This window comes from Triturus cristatus, chromosome 5_1 (assembly GCF_964204655.1).
Source record: "Triturus cristatus chromosome 5_1, aTriCri1.1, whole genome shotgun sequence".
NCBI lineage: Eukaryota > Metazoa > Chordata > Amphibia > Caudata > Salamandridae > Triturus > Triturus cristatus.
Window position 1 is genome coordinate 509,549,699 of NC_140587.1, and position 18,322 is coordinate 509,568,020.

Genomic DNA, 18,322 nt, shown 5'->3' on the forward strand with positions numbered 1-18,322 from the left:
GCCAACGCTTCCTGGTTTCGGCCGATTCGAATGTTTACTAAGATCTAAGAGCCAATCAGAATCGCGCTCGCGCACGCCACCGTACGCGTACGGTAAGCGTACCGTAAGCGCACCGTAAGCTGGCTCAGATATATATATTGATTTAAAGGCTATTTTCTCAGAATCTACTGAACAGATTTACACCAAACCTACAAAAGGCACTTCCTTGACCTGAGGACTACCTCTCTGCCAAATTTCTAGTAATTCTGTTCAGCCGTTCGGGCTGTAGCCCTGTCTAAAGGTCCTATGGAAAAATGCATGGGAAAAACGCGTTTTGGGACCCCCCTTTTATCTCAGCCCCCGCTTGACGAATCCCCCCGAGACTTTCAGGGTAGGAGCGGAGCGTAGCGCCCCACCTATTTTGAAAAATTCGCGAGGATTCGTCGACCGGCGCCAAAGTTATTCAAAATAGAATGTTGCGGATTTCCTATGGAAACGTGGTCCTAACTATAACTACCTACTGGCGACCGCCAGTAGGTAATATATATATATATATATATATATATTACCTACTGGCGGTCGCCAGTAGGTAGTTATAGTTAGGACCCTGTTTCCATAGGAAAACCGCAACATTCTATTTGGAATAACTTTGGCGCCGGTCGACGAATCCTCGCAAAATTTTCAAAACTAATGGGGCGCTACGCTCCGCTCCTACCCTGAAAGTCTCGGGGGGATTTGTCAAGCGGGGGCTGAGATAAAAGGGGGGTCCCAAAACGCGTTTTTCCCATGCATTTTTCCATAGGACCTTTAGACACAGCTACAGCCCGAACGGCTGAACAGAGTTCCTTGAAATTTGGCAGAGAGGTAGTTTACAGGTCAAGGAAGTGCCTTTTGTAGGTTTGGTGTAAATCTGTTCAGTAGATTCTGAGAAAATAGCCTTTAAATCAATATATATATCTGAGCCAGCTTACGGTGCGCTTACCGTACGCGCACGCCGCCGTGCGCGAGCGCGAATCTGATTGGCTGTTAGATCTTAGTAAACATTCGAATCGGTTGAAACCAGGAAGCGGCGGCCGCCATTTTCTCTCTCGCAGTCTGAGAGGGGGTTAAAAAACAAAGGACAAAAACATGTAAAGGGGCTGTTTAGACAGCTCCTAAGCACCTAGCCATGTTGAGGGAGTCCTCAAAGATCCCCCAAGGCCAAAAACGGAATTTTAATTTTTTCGATAATTTAGCCGATTACGCTTACCGTACACGTACGGTAAAAATAAATTAAAAAAATAAAAAATATCCATACTCTCCCCACCCCATGTGCAAATGGTGCCCGAAGTGCACCATTTGTGCATGGCATATCACACAACCGAAAAATTAAAATATGACCTTTCACAACGAAGTGCATCATATGTCCTCCATGTGCGCACGGTGCGCAAAGCGCATTGTGCGTACATGGCCCATCTAGCATAACGTGGGCACGCGGTGCGTGTAGCGCACCGCGTGCCCACCGTGCGTGCACAGCACTAACTGCGTAAAGTGGGCGCGCGGTGCGCAAAGCGCACCGCGTGCTCACTGTGCGCGCACGGTGCGCGCACGGAACGAACTGCGTTAAGTGGGCGCGCACGCCACGAATGGCGTAAAGTAACTTAGCATTTAAAAAACCGTACAAATTCAATGAAAAAACCAAAGGTTTCACACATGTTATAGTTAGCTGGACATTTCACTCGTAAAAAACCAATGAAATTCCCCCGTTATAGTTAGTGCAGGCAACTATAACTCACGCGACCGCAATCCTCTGCTGATGACATATGTGTCTTTATGAAAAAAAAATATTTGTAATATATGTATAGCTAAAAATGTATGGAAGAAGACATGGGCAAATTAGTGTCTAAATACAGTATTAGCATCAGCAGAGGATTGCGGTCGCGTGAGTTATAGTTGCCTGCACTAACTATAACGGGGGAATTTCATTGGTTTTTTACGAGTGAAATGTCCAGCTAACTATAACATGTGTGAAACCTTTGGTTTTTTCATTGAATTTCTAAGGTTTTTTAAATGCTAATTCCTAACTATAACGTGTGTGAAACCTATGGTTTTTTCAGTGAATATATATATATATATTCACTTAAAAAACCATAGGTTTCACACATGTTATAGTTAGCTGTACATTTCACTCGTAAAAAACCAATGAAATTCCACGTTATAGTTAGATCAGGTAACTATAACTTGCGCGCCCACAATAAACTGCTGATGACGTCACATAGTACATCACTCATGACATGGTCAGTGACATCACTCATGACATCAATGATGACATCTGAAATTACACATTGTGGATTGCGGTCGCGCAAGTTATAGTTACCTGATCTAACTATAACGTGGAATTTCATTGGTTTTTTACGAGTGAAATGTACAGCTAACTATAACATGTGTGAAACCTATGGTTTTTTAAGTGAATTTGCAAGGTTTTGTAAATGATAATTCCTAACTATAACGTGTGTGAAACCTATGGTTTTTTCAGTGAATTTGTACGGTTTTTTAAATGCTAAGTTATGTATTTATTTTTTATTTTTTTTCTGGTTTTTCACTATGCGCACACCCTGCGCGCAAGGTGCTGTGGGCGCTCGGTCCGCTTCGCGCACCGAGCGCCCACGTTGCGCAGTCCATGCCGTGCGCGCCTCACCTTTTTTTACGCAGTAACATTTGTTTTTTTCTCCCTTGTGGGTCCTTTAATTTATTTAATAAATGTGATTGTTACTTCTTTATTTTTTATTTTTATTTTTTTGCCGTGCGCGTACGGTAAGCTTACCATACGCGTACCCCACGATTTTTTTTTTTAAATTATTAAATGTATTTTTCGTACTTTTGGGTCCTTCTTGGACCCCCTGACAAACACTAGGGGGTCTGCCCCCGTTTCACGTTCCCCACCTTTGTTTCTCAGTGCGAGAGACAGAAAATGGCGGCCGACACTTCCTGATTTCGACCGATTCGAATGTTTACAGTCATGTAACCACCAATCAGAACTGAGCTCGCGCACGGCACCGTACGCGTACGGTAAGCTTACGGTAAGCGCACGGAGCGCGCTTACAGATATATATATTGATTTAAATGCTATTTTCTCAGGACCTACTGAACAGATTTACACCAGACCTACAAAAGGCACATCCTTGACCTGAGGACTACCTCTCTGCCAAATTTCAAGTAATTCTGTTCAGCCGTTCGGACTGTAGCTGTGTCTAAAGGTCCTATGGAAAAATGCATGGGGAAAACGCGTTTTGGGACCCCCCTTTTTTCTCAGCCCCCGCTTGACGAATCCCCCCGAGACTTTCAGGGTAGGAGCGGAGTGTAGCGCCCCATTAGTTTTGAAAATTTTGCGAGGATTCGTCGACCGGCGCCAAAGTTATTCCAAATAGAATGTTGCGGATTTCCTATGGAAACACGGTCCTAACTATAACTATCTACTGGCGACCGCCAGTAGATAATATATATATAATATATATATGTGTGTGTTTATACAAGTATATACTTATATATAGTATTACATATTAGTAATTTAACATTAAATAATGATATATAATACAATATTTAAGATTTACTACTTTAAACTGTATATATATTTAGATACTATATTTTTATATGTTTTGTAACGCTATTGATGTGAAACATATTTTTGTACTAAGGTATTTTTTACACTATATTTTTGTTACATATATATTATAATTGGCTCCCATATTGTGTCAGTGATCTGTTTTATTCCCCTTTCCTTAAAAAGACCATTTCCACTTAAACTAGCTGTACAGTGTTGTAGGTAACCAAAGATTACAAGAATCCCTCTCTGCAAACAACTCCATGAAAATTCCATTGAGAACGCTTATGGTTGCCAGAATTACAATTCTCACTTCTGGCCATTTGGTGTGGTAATCCTTCACTATCGAAGATATCTTGATTCACTGGGAAATGTATTGTACAGTCCAGAAATGTCAGAAGCTAATTTCTGTCAGGGATTCTGAGGCCACATCACATGCATAAGCGGAGGAGCCGGGGTGTTAAAGCCCTATTACTTAACACTCATCACACTACCTTACACATTTGTCTGCTCCATTATCACCTCTAGGCTACCAAATGAAATTTGTCACCATTTTTCTTCATGGTAGACATACCAGGATGTCCTTCATGGCAATTTCCAACACAGTTCTCATGCATTCCAGAGGTATGCTTTTACTTGATTTAAATAATTAACATCTTTCCATTTCCAATTCACCAGCCACCCAATAATAAGAATTATGTACTGAACCAGTCATAAAACAGCGTGTATTTGTAAAGCATATGTTCAAGCTTTTGATTGCTTGACTGAAATAAAGGTGTTTATTGTTACCTTGATCAATGTTCCTTTTTAGTGACTTGGCCAACCAATCTGAACATACCCTTTAACTATCTTCACCACTTCACCACTTCCGTACTTTCAACCTTTCCACTCATATCTTCCTTGATGATGGCAAGGATCTCCACCTCTTTGTTAACATTCTCTAAATTGCCGCCTATCTCACATGGAAGTCTTCATAAGCAATCTGCCTCAATGTGTTCAGGTTCTGGCTTTATCCAAGATCTTTTGATTTTACTGCACTTAAATTTATAATATGCCTATGGGGTTTCAGCAAGCCCTCTTCATCAATTGGTATGTTATATTGTCATTCACATTTTTCTTCTGTCCTTTGCAGCATATTTTTTGGGGCATTGGGTCAGACCACTTCAGTTATTAGTTGATTTCACTGTGACTGACAGCATTCTGCCTTTTCACAAAAGGAGCACATCCACACAAAATTGTTCCCCTAAATGTCAGGAGCTACTACGGCAATTTGTGCATTTTGAAACCAAAACAAGAATTGCTTTTAGTCGATGTTCTTTTTTCTTTTTTTCAGATTGATGAGGGACCATGACCTCCCCCAGAAGCAAGGTTTTGTAAAATCATTACAAAAAGCACTGGCAAAGCTAAAAGGCTTGTGGCTAATGCCAACCCCAGTGGCTTTGCTAAGGCTTGTTTTTCCTGGAACATTGACTACTCTGAAATTATACTCTAGTTATCTAGAGAATGGTCTGGCAATACAAACTGTTGACTTCCACCCTCCTCTCAGGAATAAAATGCCTACCAAGAGTCTATCATCTGTTTGGAGTTCAAATGGGTCACCCCACAAATAATTACTAAAGCGCTGAGTGCTCCAGACAGATGATAATAGCTCCTTTTCTATTACTGTATATATCCATTCAGTGGTGTTTAATAAGCGTGACGGAAAGGCCACATTACACTGTTCTTTGCCTGCTCATAGTAAAAGTACTGCCCCTAACACATACATGCTTGCATCCAATGTTATCATACACAGTTTGTCAGCACAAAACGGTTTCTGAATAGGTGCATTCACAATACCTTCAAATGCCTTTTGTTGTACCTCTGCCCACACAAATTCAGCATTTTCTTCATTTTCTTCATGAAATCTTTCTGGCAAAATTGTCAACAGGTTTCCATAAACCTGAAAATAACACTATGTTTTCTTTTAAAACTAGATGTAAAGCTGGCTAGATTGTCTCTACCAATTATTTCCTGTTGAATACCCATTGTCCTAAAAAAGTATATCCAAATAATCAATCTACCTATAGGAAGAAATTAATTTTTCTTTTTTAATGTAAGGGATTACTTTGCAGCTATTTCCTTACAGGTCCAAAGTATTATTTGTGCTCCTCTTTATTAAAAAAAAAAGAAAAAATAGAATGTCATCCTCAAATCTTCTTACAAAGTGTTCTGCATCTTTAAAGATATTACTCATAGCCCTTTTTAATACAGATGGAGCTGACAACAACCAGGATGGCATGCTTTTTAATTGGAACAAGCTAAAGGGGTATAATGAAAGCCATAACTGTCTTGGATTCAGAGACAACAATAATTTGATAGGAGGTGGCTCTTAAGTGCATAGTAGAGAATACTGAGGCACCCTGCAATGTTCTGACAAGCTCATTGATGTTTGGTGAGGCATGGCAGTCAGCAGCAATGGTGGTGTTAATTTCCCTTCATGTGTAATCTCAAACATTTATCAGTTTTATTTTTGGTAGAACAATGAGGAAAACACTTTAAATACTCAACATCTTCAATAATATCTTTGGCAATTAATGTATCTAAAATTGCTCTTAATTCTAACACTTGTTTGAACACCTCATAGATTCTAACATGCTGAGCTCCATGTTTCCATGTGATTTTATGTACTTTTTTTTGCCTTTCTGAATTTCTGTTTGAAAATCTTAGGAACCATGTTTTTCCAACCTCCTTTATCACTAAAACATGCACTCTAGCTCTGGGGTTCAACCTATAACAAACTCCCAGGGGTCTCTCATCTCAACACTTCCACACCTTACTCTACAACATATAGTTTAATTTTCCACTTCTTTTCTGTATTTACCCTACAGAAACCTTAATTGTCAGTACTAAGGTCCTCGAACGCTTCAAGATTTATATCTGATTTTTCCAAATCCTTTAGCTCAATAACTTGTTCAAATTTCTCTTGAAACTTTTATTTTTGTTATTTTCGTCCATGAAAAATCAGTCTTCTATTAAGGGTAGCTCTTTACTCTAGATTCTAATTTTACATGTAGGTGGTTCCTAGGGGAGTCTACCATTTCCTCTATCCTCTGTGTTAACAGTAACGAATAAGATAAACCAAGTTATTTTTCAGTCATTCAACCTCTGTCAAAATTATTGTTATCTTCCCTCTTGCTACTGTGGTTTTGGAGACTATGACCCCTTTCTCGAGTTTCCTGCACACCTTTGCAAAATGTCCATGTTTACTACATTTTATACAGTCTTTTCGTTTATCAGGGCACATTCCGGAATTAGTTAAATCGCTTACAACTACATTTGTAACAAACATTTCCATTGGCATTCATTATCATCTTTACAACATTGTTAATAAGTTGATTGGCGACAGTGCAGATTTCCACATTTTTCCTCTATTTATTTTCTTCGTCCACTAATTTTATCCAAGACTTTGATTGCTCAGTGGCCTTAAAGTAGTAATGGCATATGTAAAGTAAGAGGTCACATAATTGTTCTTGAATCTTTCTCTTTCTGATTTTTACAATGATCTGATCTTTGATCATTTCATCATTCATGGTCCCAAAGTTGCAAGACCTGGATAATGCCCTCAAACTAGTAAAAAATGCATGTAATAATTCCCCTTCTCTTTCCGCTCGGGTATAACATTTGTACCTCTCTGAAGTGGTACTTACAGTCAGTTTGGAAAGTTTCTCCAGGGGCTATAATTCCGCATTGGATTGGTTAATATACCCTTGCCGTTCTTGGGGCACAGCCTGGCTAGCAATAGCACCAATCTAAGTCCTTCTGTCTCTTCAGTCAGGTAAGGTTATGTGTGTGCATATCTCAATTGTAATAACATGCACCAAAGTTAGCATTGTTATTTTTTATGAGTGCAGAATCGCAAGGAACAGTAGGCAAAATGTGTACAAATTACAGATGAAGTGGCCTTCCACAACAACAGTTACTTTCCATGTGTGTATATCACAGTTGAGAGGACATGCACAAAATGAAACTGTTATGCTTTAACGTATTCTGTTCTCCACATGTACATGACCCACGTGCACTTTTTGATATGGCCATATCACATTCAAGGTGACATGCCTAAAAAGATATAGTTCTGCTTTAATGTGTATATCGCAAACTCTTCGCTTATTTAATTTACAGAATGGCAATCAGTCAACTTGTACTGTGACTTGTCCCATCTATGAGATGATTCAAATATGAGACAATCGCAAGCATGTTGTGACCAGTGCTTAATCATTTTTTATCACATGCGCTTGTAGTAGCAGCCTTCAGCAGAGGTCATAAAGAGTTTGGCACATGAGCAGTATAACTGCCCATGTACCAGTTGCCGATCTAGCTTGTTTGTTGAATTTTTCCTCCACTTTTGATCTTCTTTTCAGTTCCTCAACAGACATATGTGTTGATGCAGCCGGCTGTAAAGAAAGTCAACCCGTGAAGGAAGTCCCTTACTTGATAACCTCGTCTGCACATGCACATTCAACGGCCAGTTGGAGGACACATGTCTTTCCAATCTCACTGTGCGGTTTCATGCACTGCACTCTATAGGGCCAACATTGAGGCATGAATGTTGATCGCGGGTGTGCTTTTCGAGCTCAGCACCGACACCTGTGCCAGGAAATTCTTAGCAGAGCTGGGGAATGGTGAAGCTAATGGCTCCACCCATAGCCACTTATACATTGAAAAGAGATAGTATGATAAAGGCGATTTTATTAAGATGTTGAATTATCAGGCACAGCCCTGCAACTGCCAGTGGCAGTCTCTGTTACACCATCAGCATACAAATGCAAACTGACTTCATATAATTACAATGTACACGTAAACAACTTCTAAAATAGACATAAAAGAAATAAAATGAGGGGAGGGTGTGAGTTCATGGTTTTTTGTAGTTTCTAATCTGATCAGGATGTTTAATAATTACCTTACTAACATGGCATCGTCCAGTGTATCCTTGTGGTTTTATTTAACACATAGTTCTCTGTTGGTGGTGCAACTTACACAGCGGGATGCAGTCAGAAAAATCCACCAGTGATGTCCAGGTGGTCACCCTGCACTCGAAACCATGAGGGGGGAGATGTAGGCTCGGTCAGGTGGTGCTGATAATCGAAAGGCATCATTGGTTCAAACAACCTACATTGGCACCAACTACATCATAGGCAGCAGCAGGGCAAGTGCATCACACACAAAATACATACAGAAAGGCAAGAGAAGTGGAAGCGCTTCACAAAGCCGTGCTATAGGTAAAGTACAGACAGAAGTTGTGAAAAGTTCAATCACAAATATGGAATAAGTACAGAAAAACAGCATGCTTCACATCCACTCAGAGCAATAACAAAGTATGGATGATTTGCACATTGAAAGGATACCACACTTGCAGCATTTCAATCTTTGCCCACCTACAAGTAAAGTACTTAGCAGAAACATGAGACTAGCAATAAGACATGCTATGAATTTATGATTAAAATGCTGTGCTCGTTAGATTTAACACACTTGTGGCTAGTAGTCATCAATTCATGACTATGTCCATCTTATAATAACAGATATTTGCAGTCAAGGAACCAAATGACGTTGGGGGGGGGGTCTAACAGCATTTTCCTTTATTTCTGCTAAGCCTGTTCAGGGGTACTATAAGGTTTTTACGCCTATTTACACTGGACCGAATTGAAAAACACACAGGGGCCTATTCACAAGTATGTAAAGTAGTACTCCTGTAGTAAGTAATCTTTTACATTTTATTCACATGGCTTTGTGATTTGAACTCAAAACACCTGAAAGAGAATGAATTGGAATATTTAGAGGCTGTTCATTTACGATTAGTGGAATTAAAAAGGAGTTTGCCTTCTTTGCACTTTTACATATGAGGATTTGCTGGTTTTGGGTTGGATTCAAAAAGGCATGTAAGAGTATTTCTGTCATACTAACTTCCATTACTCTTAAGTGCCTTTGTTAATCTGGTCAATTTTCTTTTTTACACATATGTAAAATGTTTCTATAGATGTTAGATTGCACATGCAGCACCAGAAGGCGTAATCCAGAGTAACAATATACATTAAAATTATCCAGTATAAATACCTAACAGTGCATTTAATCCAATCCTTAACTGTGGATGTGATGTTTTATATCAGATTATTTGATAAGAAGATACTCTGTCATACATATTCTTTTCCAGCATCATCTTGACCTTAAAACACAAAGGGCCAGATGAATATTGCTAAGGGTCACCGCATAAAAGGATTCATCTTTTCCCTACTGTCTGAACTCATTACAAGTTCCTCCGTTTCTAAGCATGCCCAGTTAGGATTATGTGCAAATCCCAAAAAGGAAAAGGGTTAATGAATGTGTTCCACGTTTCCATTCTTAAACCTACATATTATAATATAGTTTCACAAAAATGCCATCATGGCAAAGAGGTTACTTCTAGTTTTAGGGTAACCTCGCCCTACATCGAAAATATTCTAGGTGTCCAAGATAGTGCTAAAGTCACCTATCAAGTTTCCAAAGCAATCTTTCCATGGATGAAAGGTGTGGCTCGGACCACAGAGGTTCATCATAGGGACATGGGGGTGAAGTTGGTGAGGGGAAATCTACTTAAAACAATGCTGGCCAAAAATGTGTCTCATAAGTTAGTTAACACTGTCTGCTTGGTTGTTCAGAATGACAGATCATTTTTAAGTACTTTTCAGTGCTTCATTTGTAAAATGAAAAGTGCCCGTGCCCAATGTGCCCTCTCAGAGAGCCTGTCAGTGCAGTTCTGGCTCTCTGCTACGATGTAGAGTAGAGAGCAAAGCTTCAGGTGGGGGGGAAGTAAAGGAACAGAAGGAGGCGGATGGCAGGTTTTTTTTTTACATTTGAAAGAGGGAGGAGTGGTCATTTTATTTATGGCCCCCTATTACTTCCTGCCCCTGCAGGTGAAGGCAGGGGAAGATTATGTTATGTGAGAAAACATAACAAAGTTATATATAAGTAAAAAACGAATAATGTTGATGTTTTTCACCTCAGGGTTATGTGTGACATCATAAACAAGTTGAGGTTCGCTCTTGTTGTTTACTCTATCTATCTGATGTCACTCGAGACCAGTGGCGGCTGGTGGATTTTGAAAGTGGTGTGGGCGAAAGATGTTGGACCCTATTGTAATAAGCGAGCAAGCCCGAACTGCAAAAGAAGGGTGCGGGGAGTGTTTCTGCCCCTGCAGGAATATTTTGAAAATAATTGATTAAAATGGTGGGTTTTACACCACATATTTACTGCAAATTGTTGGAAAAAGGGGAATCCAAATATAGCATTTTGAATCTAAAGAAGATTGTATCAGTGAAACACTTGTTTGAAGAGCACTGTTTTCAAGTGTTTCCTAGACCGAATAAAATTACCCATGTGGCGTAAGTGATCTGGGAGAGAGTTCCATAGGACAGGAACTTATACCGAAAAGCTACAGCCTCCTTTACTTTTCTTTACCAATATGATTAGGAATATATTTCTTGGCTCTCCTGTCCACAAAGTAAGGAGCCATGCTATTCAGGACCAGGGGCGGACTGGGAACCAAAACCGGCCCTGGCAAAGTGCTCGGCCGGCCCCCCCAGGGCTTGGGGGTGCCGCCGAGCTCTTTGCCTGTGCGGTTTTTGGCCGATTTTGTTACAGGGCCAATTTTGCAGCTATGCTGCAAAAACGGCCCTGTAACAAAAACGGCCCCCAGGGGCACATAACCGGCCCCCACCCGTGCGGCGCACCGGGGGATTGCCCGGTGCCCGCTACAGCCAGTTCGGCCCTGTTCAGGACTTTAATGCGGAGACAGCAGGTCTTAAACTGGATCCTGTGTCTGGCTGATGGCCAATGCAGGGACATCAATAAGGCAGTGACAACTGTGATCAGTGTGTTTACATGTCAGACATACACTTATACACAACAGAGTCACAAAGTCCTGATTTACATGTGAAAGCTCAGCTTTACAGCTTCTTAAGCTTCACACTAGTTTCTGCAAGAAATTTCGAGGTTGGAAAAATAAATCTTTGGCAATTCTCAAATCTATAAGAAAATCACTATACACCAAGTAGCACAACAAGATAGAACATAGCACCCAGCAAAGCATAAGAACACATCACAGCTCAATACAATATAACAACTCAAGCCACCCCACTGCATCGCATCATAGCTCACTGCAACCCATCACAACATCAGAGCTCAAGGCAACTTGTAACATCATAAGACACATCACACCACCACAGAGCAGCTCGTCACAGTATCAGGATGTACTGTTTCAGGCTCCATTCTGTTTTTATAAGAATCACAATCATTGTAAGTACTGACCAACAAAACTCACTAGTAAATCAGTATGTCAAGGTAATGCAAAGCAAAACTCAGAATCAATAGTAACATCAAAATATTATTATTCGTTATTATTTAGTGCACAAAAGTATATATTTGGAACGCTTCTACACTACTAAAAACATAGCGAAACAGCTCGTCACATTTGAAAGCCATTCACACAAAGGTTGACTGGTCACCCTTCAGCTGAATATTGCTCTATTTGTGTGTAATCTGGTACTAATGTGGTCAAACCTCTGCCCACTATTAACATGTGCAAAAAATGACAACAGTATGAAGTAATACTATCAGACAATGTTCCACATTAAGCCACATATTTTGCCTTTTCTTGGCATATAGTTTAGTCAACCCAGCCGCATTACTTAGCCCTCCCCTGTTGCATAGTTCCAGTGCCCTTGAATATAGCCGATTAAGGTGGGAATAACCTGCTCTATGTCCAAAAAAACCATTGCTAATTGTGTGCAGTTCTCAGTTGTTACCTCCTAGTCCTTTCTTATACACACTGTTGAAGGAAATCGTACACACGTTAATACAATTCATGTTCCATTTTCCATCATAGTTTTATACTGGATCGGTTTGCAGAGAAAGCAGACGACAGGCTGTTCGAACAGAAATCACCAGCTGAGACAGCAGCATTTGGCATCAAACCCCCTAGCTCCTCGGGCAATAACCCAACAAGGGATCAATCAGAAAAGTGGCATCAGAATTCTTTCTCATAATCTCATTGACATAACCTCGATGTATGGTTTGATATTGCATTGGATTCTTGTTCTGCAGAGACAGCCTTGCAGGTTGCAGGTTTTCTTCTGATTTATTTCATGTCTTGAAGGATGGCCACATGCCTTTGTGGACTAAGAAGTTATTGCTGCTAAAACTGTGTTTATGAGTCTGTCATGTTTGATTGAGGCTTGAAACAAATCCATTCGAATTTGAGCCACACCAGGGGTTCAAAGTGGGTGGCGGCCTCCTCAGAACCATTTTGGGCACCGACACCTATGTGTCTTCCAAATTCATCACTGCTCTTTGCTCTTCTAGGTCTCAGTAAGAAAATAAAAGTGAGATTACGGAAATTTCCCACACGAAGGAGATCAGTGCCAGCGCGTGCACTGACTGCCGGACGCAACCAACATGCTTCATTACTTTGTTCACCTTCACACCACATGTCAGGTAAACAAACCTTCAGAGCCTCGTTGTGGGCTCGTAATGAATAACATGGGGGTTCACTCGAACTGATAATGCAATGCGATGGTTGCTTAACCTACAGATCTAATATGCCCTATTTCTATTTCCCTTAAAAGAAAGAACTAATGGGTACCACATTCAGCATTAAAAATAGACTTAAGGCCCAACTTCACATCACTGGTTGCAAACTGCAGGCCCAATATCTGGTAGTCTGAGTGGACAACTTTGCCTTCCATCTGTCGAAAGTGGATAAAACATTATAGACCCATCTGAATTAAGTAGCAATCACTGAAGTTCTAAGAGACAATTTTTTAAAGAAGGACAATGAGGGTCACAATGAAGGATGGTAGGAGCACTATATGCTCCGTAAACCAACACACTACACATATAAAACCTAAAATAAGACAACAGGCCATATTGGAAACTGTAAAAGCATAATAACCATATTATTGATCCTAGAAAGATGAACGCTGAAAGCCACACGTCCTCATCACCACTCCCAGAATTGGTCTGCATAATGTTGTAAATCTGATCCCTACTGTACCTCTAAAAAATCTGATTGCTTTCTTTGTCTTCACCTATGCCTCATTTCTATTAAAGTAACTATTTTCTGTGAAAAACACTATCACGGAGCAATGGGTTTCAATAGTGCTGTATAAAAACCACTACAATGATTACCAAACAACTTAGTTCGAAAAATAAATAAGTAAACATGAATTGTTTTTAAATCCTGCATGCGATTCAATTAGCTTTACCTCAAAGAACTTGTGTTTTAATATGCTGTGACTTATTCGTGGTTTTCTATTTCTAAGAAACACTTGAGAAAAAAGTGCTTTGTTTAGTTGTGTCGAAGGGCTGCTGCACAACATTGCAAACCAGCGCCTATGGGGCCTACAAACACAAAACCACAGTTAACAGATCCAAGGGGACTTTACCCCCGGCTGGAAATGTGTACAGTGCAGGGCAAGTACACACGGAAAGCGAAAATAAAAAGGCACCAGACCTATTATTTAGGCTTTGACCTATTGTAGCTCGTATTAAGTCTCCACCCCTAACTCTGTGTGCTCCTTTGTGGGCTTATGCAATCAAAATGCCACAACATGGCAAAGACTCACTGGCCAGTAAAGGCAAGCAACCATTACTTGTTGCTTTACAGGTTTTTGTTTTGTTTTTTGCAGTTTTTTATGGCGTGATATCAACCTGAAAGTATTGTTGCTTTACATGAACACCAGCTATTACAGAACAACACATTCATTTTTGTAGCCACGGAGAGATTAAGTTATGTGCCCAGAATCACACGATCTTGATATCGCGCCTAAAATAAACGTGTGAAAAGCAGGTCTACTGTATGGGATTACAACTACAAATGTGTGAAAATTACCCCCGTTCAAGCCGAATCAGATATGACCTGCAGATGAAACTTCTTTCTGAAAATCAAACAGGCATGGGCCATTAGAACAGGTCCTGAGCCCTCGCCAACTGTACAACAACTTGGGCAATGTGTGAACCTCAACCTGATCCCACGCACCAGAGTTAAAACTCAATTCCTTGAGCATTGTTGTGAAGGGTAGCCCCCACCCCTTCTGCCAGTAAAACTGAAGCTTGAATCCAGTAAAACTGAAGCTTGGTAAACCTCAGGCGGCACTGCGGTAGGCCTGCTTCTCCTCCTTCCTGGGACCAGTTGCAGCTGGCATGACTGGCGGGTGGGGGGTGGAAATGGAGTTGTCACCCTCAGGTCCAATTAAAAAAAAATATTAAATAAAACTTACAGTCCCGCGCGCCATCTCAGCATCTGGATGGGTCCACTCCCGACTCCCGCAGTTCTGATTTTTCCAATTCCTGGCTGCAGCTCTCCTCGTCATCAATGCAGCTTCCCTCCATCTAATCCCCCCCCCCCCCGCCACCCCCACCCGCCAATCACAACACTGCAAGGGCAGCGTTGTGATTGGTGTGGTGCAGAGGAGAGCGCCCCAGCCGGGCCATTTTCTCTGTGTAGGCTGCTGCATGCAGCAGCCTACATAGAGAACAAGCATTGGCATAGCCAATAGGTCTCGCCTTTGGGACCTTATAAGTGTTCAGCCATGCAACAGTTGCATAACTAAATACTTATAAGGTCCCAAAAGCGAGACCTATTGGCTATGCCAAGCGGCCGCGAAAGTGATCGCGATCAAATATCAAAGCGGCCGCTTGCGAAAGTGAAAGTAATCACGTCAAGCGCGGCGCTCGCGCCCGCGCACATGCACTGTAGCTCTAGGCTGGCCTGGTAGCACTTTTTGGAGCCCTCTCAAAAAGTCTCGCCAGACCAGCGCATGCGCTGGGTCAGGCGAGACCTAAAAAGGGAGAGTGGACGGTCCTGCTCGAGGGCAGGGGGGGGAGTGGCTTGCCCACTGTTGTGGGTACTGACCAAACAGTCAGTACCCACAACAGTGGGCAAGCCACTTCCCCCTGCCTCGAGCAGGACCGCCCCCAACCAGGCACTTCTGCTTTCTCGCAGTGCGAGAAGCAGAAACATAAAATGGTAGTTTTTACCATCTATGTTTCTGCCTTCTTGCGCTGTGAGAGAGCAGTGAGGCGACGCCCCCACGCCCCAATGGGGTAGCCGCCACTGCTTAGGACCTCTTGGTGCAAAATATCCCTGCAATTGATCGTTACCTAACTAGAGTTCTATATCTTTTTACTGTTATTATTTGTAAACTAAGTGGCAGAATACTCTGCATGCAAAATGTGTTGTGTTGACCATTCGAATATATTATAACTATGTTGTTTGCGCTCCATCATACAACAGTACAGAAACAAAAGTAGTGCCAGCACACACTGTGCTGAGCATGCTATGCCTATTTCAGTATGAAAAAACTGTAAATAGCAGAGAATCATCGCTTAACTAAATCTTTTGAAATGTTTGTGTATTTTTACCTTAAAATTACTGTTTTATTTTTTTAAACAAAGCAATAACCAATATAATTTGAGTCAGTCCTGTAGTTTTTTTCTTCTAAAGAATACATTTGAAAGCTCACGATCATTTACACAGAATATGTGTCTTACAAAGAAAAAGCTGAGGCAATTGTTTGTTTCGCAACCAAAATCTGCAAGGTACACACCTCAAATTGACTGTGAGCCGCAAGATTATGTGTGCTGCAGATAGACTGAAAAGGCTTGCGTCTGCCACTGCACTTTACAACGCCTCAGAAGTTCACAACTGTTCGCTCTTGCTTTCTGCATTTTAAGTCGTAAGGAGGCCCTGAGAAACAGAAAGCTTCCCGTGTGAACCTTCTCAGTGGAGGCCTGAAAGGAGACACAAGGAGCAGCGTCCTGAGACTTTTCAATGTGTTATAAATTAATATGTTTCGTATTATGTATTATCGGCTTCACTGGATCCGTATATTTAGGAGCCCACATCATTGTGGTGGGGAAAAGCAAGACCTGAGTTTACCATTGTGTTTTGTGCATGTGTTGCTTACTCAGGATCACACCCGTTCTGCAGTCACATCGCGCAGGGGCTATGCTAACCCCAACCATGTTAGCTTCATCTATGTTATGCGTGATGTCATCCATGCCTCCAGAAAACCTTCCCATGTCATGCTCACCCTCAGAGCCACATGCAGACCTTCATCTAAGCCCTGAACATCTTCGGTCACACACTGCCCACCCTCTGCCAGGACCTGCTCACCCTGAGCCAGACTCCGGACCCTACCATTCTCTGCACGGTATGAGCCATGCTTAGTCAAGCTACCCACAACGTCAACCGTACAGTCTCAGGCGCACCCTGTGCACCATTAGCCACCTTTTTGTGCGAAGAGGCATTTAGGAGAGCCAGGGTTGAACTGGCCTATGGGGCAATCACTTACTCACATTTTGTTAAAAACTCACTACCCATCACTCTCTTTGGATCCCTGCCTTCTTCTAGGTTATATTTTATCTAAGAACTCCCTGAGATCTTCTTCTGGTTGAGACCGCTCTGGTGGTACTACCCAACCAGGGTGTGGATAGGCGCCGATAATGAAGCATGTCACGATACGTGAGTGAGCCATCTACTGCAACACCTTTGGATACCCTGGGAAAACAGTAGAGCTTTGGTTCCGTTTCTTCCTTTCTTGGCTCAGTTGCCATTATGTGTGTGAGTTTGGTCTTCGGGGAGAATGCAATTGGGCAATAATATTCCAGCTCTCTGGAAGTGAGGCAAGTTATAGGGCCATCAGGCAGCGTTTGATGGGCTGATCTCTCAGGTCAGTGTGTAGGCCGGTGTTTGGGCTGCTTGTGGGGCTGTTTGTGGTCTGCTTGGCATGTTTTTACTGTTGATTTCCCTGATATTACAACAAAAATTGCCTGCAGCAGTCTCAAATCCATATAGTCTTCCGTACCTTGCAAAACACCTATACAAGGTGTCTTTACTAGTGGGCCTATTTTCTGTCTCAGCCCCACCCTGGGTAGAGCAGACGGGCTGAAGAAAAAAGGAAAATTAACACTCGCCTCTAGTGTTGCAAGGATCCTGCTAGCTCAGCAGGTACATCAGGGGCACCGACGCAGGAACAGCCATTGCTCAAACTGAAATCGAGGACCAATGACTCCAGGGCTAGTGATAATTTCGAACCCTATCCACAATACCTCTAGTTTAAGTCTTTCATCTGATGTTTTTGTCTGGGAGCACGTGATACCAACTGTGGGGTTTAAACATGTCTACAAAAGGTGTATTTTGTATGAATTGATTTGAACTAAAATATCTGTGATGTGTCAAGATTGCACACATTTGTCACTTGATGTAGAAATCCAAAATGTTTGTTGTGAATTTGCAATGCTTTCAGGTGCCAAAATGGGCTTTTGACCAAGGTGTCCCAAAATTGAGGCTTTAGGGTTCTTTCTTTTGTTAAGAGTCTGTGGTTTTCAATTCCTGTCTAAAGGTAACGGATAAATGTTTCTGCAGCTTCCTTACACATTCGCTGAACTACAGTGTATAAACTCCCTGCAGGTATCGCAACCAAACTGGCATGCAGGCAAGTACCATTTTAAAAGAGTTAAACAAATATTCTGATTTTTCTTGGACAGGCCACCTCTCCAGTGAATATTCCAGGATCAGCAAAGTTTACCCCTAATGGTAATAACTTTAGCATCTCTTGGCAGTCTCCTCCTGTTACCTTCACTGGCACTCCGGTAAGTCGAATACAAAAAGTATTCCACATAGTGATTCATTTAGTAGAGATTAGCTGTACACCTTTATAATAGTGATGTGTGATTTAGTTATTAGAAGGCAGT

The 18,322-nt window shown here is 41.6% G+C and overlaps 1 protein-coding gene across 1 annotated transcript in view; it reads left to right on the forward strand.

Annotated features, from left to right (window-relative positions):
• Positions 1-18,322, forward strand: part of ZNF704 (zinc finger protein 704) — a 679,439-nt gene that overhangs the window by 618,153 nt on the left and 42,964 nt on the right. Inside the window, exon 7 of the mRNA XM_085605368.1 lies at positions 18,116-18,220. Within this exon, the coding sequence (XP_085461494.1) occupies positions 18,116-18,220 (105 nt within the window). The remainder of the gene's footprint in view (positions 1-18,115; positions 18,221-18,322) is intronic.